This window comes from Orbicella faveolata, unplaced genomic scaffold, assembly GCF_042242905.1.
Source record: "Orbicella faveolata isolate gen_17 unplaced genomic scaffold, um_ofav_v1 contig_24, whole genome shotgun sequence".
In the NCBI taxonomy this organism is placed as follows: Eukaryota; Metazoa; Cnidaria; class Anthozoa; order Scleractinia; family Merulinidae; genus Orbicella; species Orbicella faveolata.
Window position 1 is genome coordinate 30,656,710 of NW_028301552.1, and position 15,841 is coordinate 30,672,550.

Below are 15,841 nucleotides of genomic sequence, written 5' to 3' on the forward strand. Positions count from 1 at the left end.
TTGGGGGCTCTTTAGTTTTGGATTTGAGAATTTGATGACGTCACGTGCACGCACTCTATATGTTCGGATAGTTTCCGAGAGCGAACCTCGAGAATTATACTGTGAGCTTCGAACAGATACAACCTCGTCCCCAGTAGCCAGGCTCCGGCTGGAAGGGATCATAAGAGGCTAAAAACTAAGTTACTTTACGTGGGGGGGGGGGGGAGGGAAAGGGGGGGCTACTCCCAGAAAAAATGGGTGGGGGTGTCACACGCTTCCCAATACCCATACCCTATTTATGACCAAAATCTGCGACTTTCCCTAGCTACCCTATTTATGACCTGGCCGAAAATTTGATACCCTATTTATAATCTGATCTTTTCATTATTATTTAATCAATACCCTGTTTCAGACCTGCCTTATAATTAGTTACCTCACTGAGTCAGACCGATGTTAAAGGCATTGTGAAGAGCTTTGGTTGATGGTCTTATCAACAATGATGAACAAAGGAGCTTCCTCTAAAAATCATATCTAATACAAGACTAGCGTGTAAAAACCATACACCATGCCCTATGCACGACCAAAATGGCCAAAATTGATATCCTTTTTATGTCCGGCATTTCAAAACGGCTGAACAAGCATACCCTTTAGGGCCACACATACCTTTAGAGCCCATATAAGGGAGTGTGCACAGGCTAAATATGCAATCATGACAGCGTTTAATTCCAAATGGAGCCGTTGTCGTTCGCGTTCCTCAGACTGCGCAGCTGAACTTAGTCATTTCACGTTTTTGTTTTGCAGCGAACGTCAAAGAAACATACAAAGATTTATAACGCATGTGCACAGCTATTGTTTTGCTTATTAAACCTTTTGTCTAGTGACGTTCTCGTTGCCGCCGTCGTCGTCGTGGTTTGCTTAAGGCAAAAACTCCCTAGCTAGTACAAAATTAAACGTGCTAAGAACAGGTTCGTCTAACGATAGCATTTTAAATTGACTAGTGTGAACAACCACGAATTGCGAACACCAAACACGACAAGCAAATGAATTAAATGACAAATGTCTGACATGACAAAGTAAAATTAAATTGACCAGTGTGACAATGAAATTATAGTTTGTTGAGACGAGAGGGTTTCTAAGAAGGCACTGTGCAAAAATTACCTGGAGGGGTGCTGGGAAATGGGTGAAATATGCCCCAAAACTAAGTCATACCCCCTCTCATTGAGCAAAAATTAATTTCAACCCCCCTCACATAATTATAATATTAAGGCTAACCCCCCCCCCCTCCCCCCCCCCCCCACACCCTTGAAAAAAGTCTCCTCCCATTGATTCCCTCATACCTAGTTTACTTGTTGGAGTTGTACCTCCGGTACAAACATCACTTCAATGTCATAAGCATCACTTGACACTGAGCTTGTGTCTGAGCTTACTCTGGACTGTTTCAGTGAAGCTCAATTTAATCATACTGTTTCTATTTACCATACTTTAATATGAAATCTTTTGAATTCAAGAAGCTTTGTTGGAGAAACTGAAAATATTATTCAGGAATTCCTGTCTGATTGAGTGTTTTTTTTTTTTTGAAGCTCAATTTAATCATACTGTGTTTCATTTACCATACTTTAAATTTGTATTGCTATTAAAATTTCAACAGTTAGGTTTTTCATTCTGCTAAATTATGATGCCATTAGTGCTAACATTGACATCTTTCTTTTTCATTGAATAACATTACAGTGCTACTTTTGCAACTTTTAATTAAAGTTTGCTGTCTTATTGAATCCTAGTGCAAATAAAGTAGCACTGTTTTAACATATATAACAGAGGCATTCCTTTCCTACAGCATGACAGATAGGAAAACAACAGTTCATAGATCAGAACACCTTAGAGTTGATAAATTTGTCAGTTTTATTCCAATGTTAGTATTTATGTTTGAACTCTAATAACTCTTTTACTACTTTTCCAGTTTGCAAAAAGGAATGCAAAAGTAATACCCTCCCCTTGTATGTATTAAATTTTACATCCAACCCCCCTCCGCTGAATCTTTCTTTTGGGTCATCGCCGGTAAAGCCTGTAAAACAATAAAACTGGATCGTGCATTTCTTAAAAGTTAAGCCTTTCAGTTCACTTCTCGCCCCTTTTTTCTTTCCCGGATCGCTGAATGTGGTTCTTTGATTACAGCGGCAAGCCTAACGTCTTGCAATTTGCTCGAGCTTGCATTGACATATGCATCGACTGACTTTACATATCAATGTTCTGCTTTCCATTTCGTTTGATCTGTAAGTTATATTTAGACCATCCAAAACCTGTTAACGGCAAAAAAAAAAAACATACACCCGGTCATAATCCCCCCGCCCCGGATATAAGCCCCCCCTCTAACTTTCCTAGTATTGAAATCTTTAATAGAGCGGTTTTCAATTGCGTCGTAAAACAAAAACCAAACCAATTACTTAAAGAGCTCAAACCGTGGTAAAACCAAAACCAAAACCAAAGTAATTGCCTGATTACTTTCGACACTCAACTTAAAGCCACTCTAATTGCCAGTAAATGGAAAACCCATTTCGATCAACAGGTGCAGCTATATAGCTCGTTTGGAAACGGCTGTTTTTTTTTATTCCGGTTTAAAGCCTCCCTCGAATATAAACCTCTCCCTTTATTAAGCCCATCTAAAATCCCTTACGAAGTTGTATAATTAAGTCCAGAGTTTACGGTATTGACCACAAATCGCTCGAATTACCTAGAAACACAATGTAGAAATAGAAAGCAACACCAGACACAGTTTCGTGAACTTATTTCGTGATTCCGACATTACTTATCGAGGATGGGGGGAGGGGGGGGGGGAGGGGGGTGAACAGGGCTATGCAAATCCGCCAATCCGTGCCTTTTTTCCTCCAAATCCGTCGATCCACCAATGTTTTTGTTCAAATCCGAAACCACAATCACATCTGGGAACAGAAGTATAAAAGTTCAAAAGTAAACTGGTAAATGTGAATGCCATTGTTAATTTCGCACAAATAGTAAAGAAAGCAGCATACTTAATGGTACGACATAGTACAATTCTAATAGCAGTCTCACACCTGAGTTTTAGTTTGGATGAACTCATTAACATACCGACCAAGGCTGAAGAAAGATCTGTGATCCAAATTTCGCTAGAACCTCAGATCCGAACATCAAACCATAATTTACAGCTAATCCACGATCCACTGTGTTTTTAAAATTCGCGAATCCGCTCGATTTGTCGCAAAAATCCACAATCCGTGCGCTTTTTAAGGCCAAATCCGTAAGGTAAGGTAAGGTAAGGTAATTTATTTTACGTCAAGAACACGGGGAGTGGTTGCCCAAGTCTCCCGAGCCAGGGGCTCATGATAAAAGTGTTTGACATACATGTTAAAAAAAAGATTTAAAAACTATATATTAAAAAATACAAAATTATCATACTATTAATGTCTTAAAAAATATGCGTTGAAAATACAATATTAAAAAACGATAAAAATACAACATGTCTATAAAGGAATCATTTAAGACAAGAACTGCATTGGCAGCCACCAAAGTTTGTTGTATTAAGATGATTGATAAAAGCTGGAACATTTGCTGCATTTTTTGCTGCCGGCGGTAACTGATTCCAAATTCGATCCGAAAACTTAATCACCCGGCCTCCTTATCGGTAGAGTCTCAGTTCTAAATTCCACACAAACTCTTACATTTTCAACAAATATTCCATGCTTGGGTTAACTTTGCCTGACCGCGTCAGCTGGCAGTTAGGAGGCTGGGGAGAGAGAACAGGGGAAGCACGCGGAGGACGGAAAAAGGTCATTTTGCGATAACTCGCAAGCACACGGAAAACGCTAGTACTGCAAGCCAGCGGGGATTCACGGCGGGAAGGGGAAAGGCAGAAGCTCTAGCCGTTTCGCTCCTCCCATCGTAAGGATATGCCCCCTGGGAGTGCTCCCTCATATGGGCTATAGAGGTATGTGTGGCCATAAAGAGTATGGTTTTGTTTTTAGCCGTTTTGGTCATAAAAAGGGTATCTATTTTGGTTATTTTGGTCGTAAATAGGGTATGGTTTTTGTACTTTAGTCTGGATTTGGGTATGTTTTTTAGAAGAAGCTAGTTTTTCAACATTATCGATATGACCATCAACAAAAGCCCTTCAGAAATTATGTTTCGGGCTTGAGTTTAGGGCAACTGTGCCAGCTGCAGCGGTCATAAATAGGGCATCGAATTTTTGGTCAGTCATAAATAGGGGAGGGAAAATCGCAGATTTTGGTCATAAATAAACTTGAATAGGGCAAGGGTTTTGGGAAGTGGGCCGCACACCCCCACCCAATTTTTCTGGGAGTGCCCCCCCAATTTTTCTGGGAGGATATGCCCTCACTGCTTCCAGACTTTGAACCAGCTCGCACCAGCTGAGCACAACGTGACACGATAAAACGTGACCGCTGACCACTCTTGGACATACTGAGAGATAAGTGTTTCCTTGTCTGTGTTGGCCGTCTTTGTTCTCATTTGTAGAACGAAGCTGGGATTTTCAACCTGCATACATGACTATACAAGATCAAATCTATTGTTTTTTTCTCTTCAGTTAAGTGTTTATAGCACATAAATTCTGTTGGCTGTCTAACTGCCAGCTCCTCGTCAAGTACGCGGTATCGCGGTAAGTACAAGTCAGTGTACGAAATTTAAACTTATACTTTTAATTTGGTAGAAAACAAATGTAATTAGAAATGTCTTAGTGCGCAGTTTAGATGGCTTTACGGAGAAAATATGTTCGTTTTTTGAATTTATTTCTCAGCTTTGATGAAAAAAAAAACAAAAAAACTATGGACCAGTCTTCCTTTTGTAGTCCTTTTGATTTTCCCGGGTCTTTTGAGTGTTTTATTTGTTTACCCCAACATCTAAAGGTTGGAATTTATTTCAAGATGGATTTTATTTCACGATAGGGAAAAGAAAAAGAACATGGAATGATGGTCAAAACTATGTAAGTGCATTTAATTAAAACATGACAAATAAAAGTTATTTAGGCATGTTTTTCATTTATTGGTGTTTGTCACGCAATATACCTTTCCGTTGCAGAGAACACCAACGTGACAAATTATCAAAGTAGTCTGCAGGTGAATGGAAATCAATACGACGGGATTAATGGCTACTTAAAGCTAAGTGAGTTATGATGAGCCAATTAATGTAAAACTGCAGGGAAACAATTATAGGATAACATGAAGAAGTAGAAGTAATGGGAGGTGACATTACTTTGTGCATCATAAGTTATTAAATACACCTATATACATAGTATGAATAAAATTTCTTTTAAAGTTGTGCATAATTTACATCAAAATGGAACTATGGTCTGCAACTACATGCACAAATTTGAGAAAAAAGCGAGGGTGGGTACACGTGCCATTTCTTTCTGGTTTACTCTTGAATTTCCTTTGTTCACATGTACAGGTATGTATGATCCTTCTGGGAAATTATAATAATTATCAATTATTATTATTATTATTATTATTATTATTATTATTATAATAATAAGAACCAGGCACAGACTAAAACATGTCCAAAATTACAATGTAATAATTATAATAATAATTAATAATAACTACACCACTTCTCAATGTTTAATTGGACTATTTATTGTATCTGTTTCAAATTACATTTGTGCAGAGTACAATCGTGTGTTCTAACTTGTCCAGCACCATTAAATAATCACTTGTTCAACTGAACAACTGCCGATTTTGCCAACCCCTGGTGTGAGTACAAAGTTCTAATTCTCTCCATTTTAACCTGAGTGTCTTTAAATATTACGTGCAAGGGCACTTTGTGCCTTTCAGAATGCTAAATGAACTCGTAGTCTTACTACATGTTTCTTAGGGCCTGTTTACAAGGAGGTGGGTTAACCCTAGCTGGAGGGTAAAAGATAGCCTGGGCTTACAAACAAAATTTCACAGGTAGGGTAACCCTACAACCTGGGACAAATTAATGTGTGGTTACACTCAAAGGGTCTGGAAACAATTAGAAAGTTAACCTGGGTAGGGCGGTTAACCCTACCTGTTGTGTTTACAAGAGAAAAGTTAACCTGCCTGCCAGGGTAACCCTAGCACACAGATAGGGTAATCTGCCTATCCGGGTAACCCTGGCTGCCTTGTAAACATGATGAAGTAAAAGAGAGGAAATATGGGAGTGCTAGGGTACCACGCTTGCTAGGGTAACCTGCTTACTAAGGTAACCCTCTCTCCTTGTAAACCTGTAAGCCCCTACAATCATGTAATAAATATTATGAATTCCTGTTACATCAATTGACATTGCTGGTTTACACTCATTTTCATTCTTCTTTATATCCTAACTAAAATAACTTATTGTTATCCTACAAAATAATTTAGAGCACTATGACTTTAATTTAAGGCATCAGCACAAGTTGGTGACTAGACACTTAATATATCCTTCAGCTTGTGGCTTCTACTTCACATCAAATTTGTAGATTGTTTTCTGCTTGTAAGTTTCTCCAGGGTGAAGAATAGGACTTGGAAAACCAGGCTGTCAATAACAATCAATCAAATTAAATGTGGCTAAATGTAACTTAGTTAAACGCGAAACAAGATTTCTGGCCAGCAGTCTCCCTCAGAGTGAGGATTTTGGGGAACCTCGCAGGGCTGTCCTCTTTTGAAAAAAATTCTGGAAAATGCCATCAAATGAAAAGAATGTTCTTTGCATGTGGTACAGTAATAGACTGAAGTGCCTCTATTCAGCTTTGTTTTATTTGTACAAACTGACCTGGTTAATGGCATCTGGGTAATTCTGAGCCTCCAAACAGAAAGCACCATATTTGTGGTACTCCACCCCTCCCTTGCCAGGACGTCCATCCAGTCCATTGCCAGTGTAAAACTGTACACCTGGCTGATCAGTGAACATTTTAACAACACGACCACTTGAGGGATGGTACACTCTGGAAGGTTGAAAGCATTAAAACTGTTTATTAAGACTAGAAGTTAAGGAAGCGTGGTGGCTCGCTTCCTTAACTTCTAACATTGGTAACATTTTCAAATGTTACCAATGTTAATTTGACGATTACTCTTAATTTGCTCTGAGCTAATGTGCAATTCCACACCAACTTGTAATCTTAAAATTACATCTGTGGCATTTTTTTCCATTGTTCAGTTCCAGAAAATATCCATACTCCCCCCACAGAAGGGATTGGGATTTCCTGGGGGGTGGGGTTCCTCTGAGACCAAAAAATCAAAGAAACCTATGAAGCTCAATTGGAATTTCCAGAGGGGTGGGGGGGGGGAGGGGGGGACTCAGAAAAATTCCCTTCCATGGGGAGGTATGGATATTTCCTGGAACTACATGTACACATTGTTGTAAGTTGCAATTCTAAGTATAATGTGTTCTCTCTTAGTGTTCTTTATATAGATTTAAATTTACATATTTAACTTATTGCAAAGTAGCCACTTCTATCTGATGGTTTTAATTAAGTATGCCACTGATCCTACTGCAAAATATAAAATACCAATTGATATGTTATCTATCCACTTACTCTGCACAGAATTCCTTGCTCTGTGGCAGACAGTAGTTGTGATCATAACCGCCTCCAGGAACTTTATCTATATCTTGTCCTATGGGCTTGGGTTTGGTGAAATCAAAAGCACTATTTGGGCTGGAAACTGAGCACTTCTCCCCTAACAAATAATGCAGAATACAATGTAACATTAACCTTGAGAGAATGCAACATATATATCACCTTAGTGAAGGCCAAATATTAAAACTGCTTTAATAACCATTTCAAAGTTACCCCAGGGAGTGTACTCCCAGAAAAATAGGGTGGGGTGTGGCCTGCTTCCCAAAACCCTTGCCCTATTTAAGACCAAAATCTCTGATTTACCCTAGTACCTATTTATGACCTGACCAAAAATTCGATTTCCTATCAAGACCACAGACCCTTAAATTAAATACCCTGTTTCAGACCTGCTGTATAAATAGTTCCCTAGTTCAGACCGATATTAAAGGCATTGAGAAGGGCTTTTGTTGTTGGATCAATAATGAAGAAAAAGTAGCTTCTTCTGGAAAACATATCCAAGAGAGTACCTCCCCCCCCCCCCCCCCCCCCCCCACAGGAAAATTTCATCTCTCTACAGACATGTAGAGTTGTAATACTGGAAAGAAAGCTTTCCCTGCCGAGTTCATCCATTGGTTAATAACAACTTCAACCATGCAAATTATTGATTAATCCAGACCTTCACGTATATGAGTGTAAGTGTTGCTTGAAACTACATGAAAATCACAATTAATTTGTAGCATCTCTGTAATGATCTTTTAAAGTGACATGCAAAATCAATCAATGAACAAATAATAATTGAATAAAATAATGGTTAGAAAATTAATAAAATAAAATAACAAATAAATTAAATTTTGTACATTGATAATAAAAACAAATGAACAAAAAATAATGAAGTGAATGATTAGAAAATAAATAAAATTTATAAGCAAATTTAAACATAATAAAAACAAAAAATAATGAATAAAGAAATAAACAAAAAGTACATGAAAATGTACCTGTGGGTATTTGCACATCATTTGTGGGCAAATAAGTGGGTGCATTTATCTGAGCTACATGATCCAAAACATCACGGTCCACCTAACACGTACAGACCAGTAGAACTTTGATTTCATGACTTACATGTATAACTATACCCCGTAACCATTGATAAATTGTCCATTTTGATTTTGTATCATGCATAGTGGTTAGGGTATTCAGAAATGAATGGAATGGGAGATGTCTTGTCAGGGTTGTTAAAAAGGGTTAAGTTCACTAGGTGCATACAATGAGGATGCCATTAGGATGCTCAAGGTGGGCTCATATACAGTATTACGTAAGAGAGGGAAGAGAAGTACTACATAAGAGAATTAGCTCAAAAACAGGTATTATTCACTGGTTGAGTTCAAGAGAGAATGATGGGTAAGATTACGTTCATCTCCTTTACAGGCCTCAATTTCCTAATCCCTCTTTGAGCAGTTAGACTCAATAGACAATGCTATCTTGAGTAAATTGTGTGTTTCAAGGAGGATGAAAAATATTATGTGACTGTCTTTATTTAAATTTTAATTAGCTACTTGGGTTGTGCGCTTGAGCTAAATCTATATCACAGGATTGGCTACTTATTAATCTACCCCAATTGGGATTATGAGACCAGAGAAGTGAGCTAAAAAATCTTGAAAGGAATTTCCTTGGAATAAGGCCTATCCGGGGGGTCACTTCTCTAAAGTCGCTTCATCCTGTCTTGGTGAGGCTTAATGGAGAGGGATGCAGTCATAAAAAAACTTTTTAGTTATCTGGCAGCTGTAAAATCTCAATTTAGAAATTATCTAAAGAAGTTAACCGATTACACCTATTTTGGGAATCTAGGCAAATTATATAATAATATATAAAATTTGACCGACAACAAGCTTAATTAAGTCAATATCACAGTACCTGGCCAGCCAAATTAAAGTAGCCATGATTGGTGAGGTTGACAATGGTTTCAGCCTTTGTTGTTGCTTTGTAGTAGAGTTTGACCTCGTTGTTCTCAGTGAGTGTAAATGAAATACATGCCGTCAGTTCTCCAGGGTAGTTCTCATCGCCGTCAGGACTTATGTAGGTAAATTTAACTTTGCTATCTTCCTTAACCTCGCTTTTCCAATTATGCTATAGAGTGGAAGAAATTCAACAACTTTATCATTTCCAAACTACTATTTGGCATCTAAAGGCTTGCCTTTTAATTAATAAGTAATTAATGATTTTACTTTTTGCTTATTAAACCATCATCAGTCAGAATAACTACACATACAAACAATAAGCAAGCCCTGAAAAAAGAAGCAAACAAAATGGTTTAAAATCAATCAGTCAATCACTATTTGAATTTCCCAGTTTATCAGCTGATTGTCTGATTGGAAACAATGTTTGGCTTGGTTAATGTTGTAACAAGTGGAACAGGGACCTTGCTCCCTCAAGGCTGATTTTGGCTTGTTAGGAGTAAACATTTTGTCTCTTGGTTTTCTTTTAAAGTGTGCTTCAATGAACATTATAGGTCTGGATGAATGAGAACTGAGGACAGTGCTTAAAACTTATAGTCCACAAAAACACCCCTCCCACAGATGGTTTGATTTTGGTTTGACCTTCCCCCATTCCCCATCTCTCTGGAAATTTAATTTTTGCTTCATACGTTCCTTTAAAAATTTGGGCTTTTGAGACTTCCTGGAAAGCCATCAAGAAGTCCCTTCTTGTGATACTGTTTTATGATATACATTGTACAAGGTGGTTTGAGCACCCTTCAACATGCAAGTTCTGTTGAAAGATGAAACTCCTATTTTGTGACTATTCAAGACAAATGAAAGTGGCACTGTTTATTATGCTGTACAATGGTGGCTAACTTTTGACAATTTTTGGATGAAACTTTAGTGAAAGACCTGATTCTTGAAAAGGGAACATGTGAAAATATGTTTTTCCAATTGTAACTATTTAATTTGTAGCTCACTAGTACAAAACGTAACTAAGTAAATTTTTATCAAGACAATGCAAACCTTGTTAAATCCAACCCAACCTCCATGGAGTGTGTTTGGTGGAGCATTGATAGCTAATTGGTATTCTTTACCACTGAGAGAGAATTTCCCATTGGCTATCCTGTTGGCAACTCTTCCAATTGTTGCTCCAAAGTAAGGTGGGTTACTCAGGTAGTCTGCCAACAAGAATAATTATATAAATCATAATTAACAAGTAAATAGAACTAAATAAAAGTCTCAGCTCCTGCTAGTAAGGTGTGGTTCCCATGGACTTTAATGGACTCATTATTTGAAGCCTTGAACAGCTAAAGTGCCTCAATGTATCCATTTGATAGAAAGTGAAAATAAAAGGTAACAAATGGTGTGTAATAGTGCCCAGTTTTCCATACTGCCAGTTTTACACCTAACTTTTGTGACTGTAGCATGAAGTGACTACTACTCCCTCCTGGATGAGATAAAAGTCTGCATGCAAGCCAAGTGGCCCTTCAGGCCCGGGCTTATCCTGATCTCTGTAGGATGAAGTGACTAGGAATATTTCTACTCCCCCCTGGATGAGATACTAGTCCATTGCAGGGTTACCCCTAGTAGATTAAATTTCCCAGTACCCATTTACAAGTACACCTGGGTGGAGAGAGACACTGTGAGAGTGTCTTGCCAAAAGCTGCAACACAACTTCCCTGGCCAGGGTTCAAACCCGGACCACCTGATCAGGAATTGAGCGCCCTAACCATGCGACCACCTGCACCTCCACCCTGGATGGGAAGCTAGTTCAAATTCAACACCTGGCCAGCTTTAAATTTGCCAATAAAGGTACTGTGCACCTCTATATGCTATGTACATGGGTAGAGAGAGGCACTGTGAGAGTTAAGTGCCTATTAATGCCCCTGAAAACACAACGCAATGACCCTGGGTAATGTAGGACTGGAACCTGGACCACTGTATCAGGATTCCGGTGCACGGACCATTAGGCCTCTGCATCACACTGGAAAGTCAGATGAGCTAAGTTTGATTTGCAGCTCCAGTGAGAGTAATTTGGTTCTTTCTCCCATGGACTCACAAATATCTGGATCATCGAATGCAAGCTTTTGACTGCCACACTACCTAAGGAAAACTGAGTAACATATTTCTAGCACAATTTTTCAATTGAATTATAATTATTTTGCAATTTCCATCTCACCCTTAAGGTTATCATATCCTAACACAACATCATCTATCTTTCCGTTTCTGAAAAAAGAAAAAAAAAAAAAATTTAAAAAAGCATCTTTGAGGCAAATTACTTACATGGAGTGATACACGTATTTATGACCTGACCAAACATTTGATCCCTTTTTAAGACATGACCCTTAAATCAATACCTTGTTTCAGACCTGCCTTTTAATTTAATAAAATTAGCTCCTTAGTTCAGACTGATGATAAAGGCATTGTGAAGGGCTTTTGCTGATGGTCTTATCGATTTAGTTATGAAAAAGTAGCTTCTTCTCAAAAACATACCCAACTCAAGCTAGACTAGAGTGCAAAAACAATACCCTACTTGGGACCAAATTGATACGTCCCTATTACTGACCAAAATGGCTAAAAATCCATACACCTTTAAGCTGCACACACCTATATAGCCCATATAAAGGAGTACCCCCCCCCCCAACCTATGGGGTTCATTGCATGATAACACGAATATACTGGTTACATGTTTATGCTGCATGACAGTTTATGGCTTTTATATATATTTAATTTTTCTACATGAGTGACTACTGGGACAATCAATACTGGACAACTAAAAACAACAAAAAATTCCTGTAAATATACATGTATATAATTTGTAGACAAGTTATACAGTCTCTCAAGCCAACAGTGTATCGATGCCCACAGGAGGACACAACTGGATTCACAGTCCATTTAAGCCTCTGCCAAATGTAATTATAATAAGTAGAGAGGTTAATGAAGCAACCAAGGATGGACAACTTCTGAATGACATTTTCATTGGAAGAAAAACTTTTTATGCCCTAAGTGGAATTCGAACCCATGCCCCCCCCTGATTACTGGCTGGGTGTGATCATTGGGTGTATATAATTTACATCCATCCACTAAAGATTTGAGTACAGTAGTTCACCTACTTGTTTAATTTATACATATATATATCTTTAGTTCGTATAGTGTGATCGATTGATCACACTATACGAACTACTGATACTCCTGGGTTCAAACCATTTACTGTGTTATATATATTTTTAATTGGATAGTTGCCATGAAGTTCTTATCACATATGCCAGCCTTGTGAAAAGTTCAACTTGGAAAAATGCTGCCAGCAGAATGTCGGACGCAGTCAACACTGATACTAAGGTGCACTTGTGCAGAATTATTTACCGAAGCCTAAATTTACCTATTGGATTTTTGATAGTACTGTTGGTTACCTGGCAGAAGAGCTAATGACTGAGCAGAATATGCAAATTTTACAAAAAAAAAATCCACAGGCTAAATGGGCCAATTTACAACAGTGTCAACGTACAAGCAGGACTAATTTAACTTAATTCAAGCCTACCAAGAACTGATGTAAACCCTAAAAAGAATGGACAATGTAGCCATATTTAGCACTGTATTCCGAGCATTGGTCCGTCAGAGGATTTTTGTTCTCGTGCTTGTATAGATTTATAACCTTATTTTGATAACGTTAGACCCCATCCGAGGCAGGGGGTCTACATCAAGTTTAAAAATATAACTTGGGTCCTTGCATAAATCACGGGAAATAAAGTAAGCATTTCACGTTTCACGAAAAACCAGGGGCATTTTTCACGCGAAGTTACTAAACTGATGAAACTTTGGAACATTAAAGCAAGGCTGTGAAATGAGGAAACTCCCCTCATTTCACAGCCTTGTACGACATCTTCTCCCGCTTTCCCACACATAGCAAAACAAAACTGCTCTCCATCAAAGAGTTTTTTTATGCAAAGGGAATGATTCGTAAGTCCAGTTCTGAATTAGACTAGGGGACTGGACTACGGACTGAACTACGAACTGGACTCAGGGGACGAATCGAACGGATTTGCTTTCGATGTTACCTAACATTAGTTTTTTCACGTCGAAAATAATAGAAAACAAAATAGCATGACGGTTCACGACGAACTAAACGTTAATTTCTCATTTCACAGAAATTGTTGGAACCCACTTCACGGCTACCAACGAAATCGCGATTTACGCGAAAAAAAAAAAAAAATTGGCCATTTCCCAATACTCGCGGGAAGTCACGAATTACGAAATACCCTTGACCTAACCGCGCCCATTCACGCTATAACCTCGGCCCTTCCTCTTAATTTCCCCTGTTTGTTTATCTGCGAAGGTTGATTTCCTCTGAATCTCAAAGCCAAATTTCAGGTGAATCTGGGTGAATTGCACTGAGTCTTTTCTCACTGTACATACCACAGTAACTGGGAATTCAATAAGAGCCTTGCACGTGGTGAAAACGCCCGTTTAGAAAGCGAGATACCGAGGACTTTCTCTCACCTATCAGGGCATTTCAGTGAAACGAATGTAGCTCCAAACGATATCACATCCAGCTCCAGCTCGTTGCTGTTCTTGATCGTGTATCTGATGACTTCCTCCCCGGATTCTGTTTTGCCAAAGACCTCTTGTGACACTACCATTTTGAGCTCTTCTCAGTGCAGATAATTACCATTCCACTCCGTGCGGACTTGTTATTCAACTCCGTGTCAACGAAGAAAAAATATTAAGACAATTTTAAAACTTTCGATCCTTGCCCCGAGGCATTTTGTGACGTGTATGACAGCTATTACTTCTGACCGCGCGAGGCTTGAAACTGAACGCCTGGAGCTTTAGACTCGTCACGCATTCCTCACCAACGAAGAGGAAAGATTACGTGATGACCAGAAGGCTAGGATGACCGGGAAAAATCGAAATTGTCGGAAGATACGATCGCTCGCCAAAAACAATGAAGTTTCCTTAGACCTCTGAGTGGTTTCCTAATATTTCCCGTTCCTTAAAACTTCGCACACTATCCTGCATGGGCATCAGACCTTCTGATTCTCGCCAGTTAGCCCGTGTGGAAGGAGATCGCGCTTCGCGGTTCTCGTTCCCCCTCTTCCACCTCTTTGAACGTCTGTCATGCAGGCTACACGCCAGTGAGCGCATAAGGCCGTCACCAGGAACCCACAATTAAAAATTATTCGAAGAGTCATGAATGGTGCTGTACAGCACCATATGTGATCCCCAGACCGGAAATGATCCCCAAATTGGACCGCAAATGATCCCGAACCGCCAAATTATGCTCCCTCATCATAGGCCTGCAATGCGTGCAGAGAGCTAGATAATAAAGCTCTGATCCCCGATGTGGACCGCAAATGATCCCGCCGGAGAATGAGGAATGGCATGGAGTTTGTTCTTCGGGAGGAGGTTTCAATTTTTAACCTAAACAGAAACAAGTCATAACTGACCATATTCTATAAAGGTGTAATTCTCAGGATAAATAGTTTCTCCGATAGATTACCGTAAAAGCTCCGCAGAATGCCTTGTAATCGACTTTGCCTATATATAACCATAACATTTCATAACAATTTAACCGAAGCCAAAATTATGAACGGAAAAATCAGATCACTCACTTGATGTTCTGCATATCAATTTTCTAAATCGTGTTTAGTTTTTTCGCCCGCATGTTTGGTCATGCCCTGAGTACTCGAGACTTTTCAAGTGCGGTTTCCGCTTTTGGTTAATCACGCGAAACAAAAACAAAACAAAACAAAACAAAACAAAACAAAAAACTGATACCAAAGGTACTCTTGTTACTAGTATTAATTTTGAAAATCAGTAGCAAGAAATTTTAGCGGATATCGGGCTGCAGTGGTAACCTGTGCATCAGGTTAAGGTTTCTCGTGGAGCAAGACTTCGTTGGTCTGGAAATCTTACACGAAAATGGCTTACGGCTGCCATTCTACGTTTAGTTCGTAAGATATCAGGTTTCTCGGTTTTCCGCATATGTTTCCCACGGGTAATGAAGGTAAGAGATCGCTCAACATAATATGCAAGTTGACCAATCAGCGCTCCTGTCCAGATCCAGTACACGTTTACATCTTCAGCATGGAATTTCAGGCTGTAAATTGCAAATGCGAAGGACAAACCGGCATGGAGTGTTGAGATGCAGACTTTCTAGCTCACAAAATATCAGTCGTAGGACTAAAAGGTCATGAATATGTCACGATCGCTCTTAAGGCCTGTTTACATGAAGGGAGGGTTCCCCGGCTAACCGAGCTATCCTGGGAGGGCTAACTTTTCATACGTTTTTGAGAAAACGCATTGAAGCGTTTACATGCTAGACAGGGTAGTCCGCCTACCCGGGGCA

The 15,841-nt window shown here is 39.1% G+C and overlaps 1 protein-coding gene across 1 annotated transcript; it reads right to left on the bottom strand.

The window, feature by feature from the left end:
• Positions 1-5,572: 5,572 nt before the first annotated feature.
• Positions 5,573-14,278, bottom strand: LOC110050824 (galactose mutarotase-like). The gene is made up of 8 exons (XM_020756787.2): positions 13,993-14,278; positions 11,675-11,721; positions 10,519-10,673; positions 9,431-9,643; positions 8,515-8,596; positions 7,499-7,640; positions 6,736-6,907; positions 5,573-6,498 (listed from the first exon to the last, which is right to left on the bottom strand). The coding sequence occupies exons 1-8, from the start codon at positions 14,130-14,132 to the stop codon at positions 6,421-6,423; spliced, it is 1,029 nt and encodes a 342-aa protein (XP_020612446.2). The 5' UTR covers positions 14,133-14,278; the 3' UTR covers positions 5,573-6,420.
• Positions 14,279-15,841: the final 1,563 nt, after the last annotated feature.

Coding starts and splice junctions, on each gene's coding strand:
- LOC110050824 (XM_020756787.2), bottom strand. CDS start 14,132: ATGGTAGTGTCACAAGAGGTCTTTGGCAAAACAGAATCCGGGGAGGAA. Junction 9,644..10,518: donor GTTGGGTTGGATTTAACAAG/GTTTGCATTGTC, acceptor TCCACTCTATAG/CATAATTGGAAAAGCGAGGT. Junction 8,597..9,430: donor ACTTTAATTTGGCTGGCCAG/GTACTGTGATAT, acceptor TGTACGTGTTAG/GTGGACCGTGATGTTTTGGA.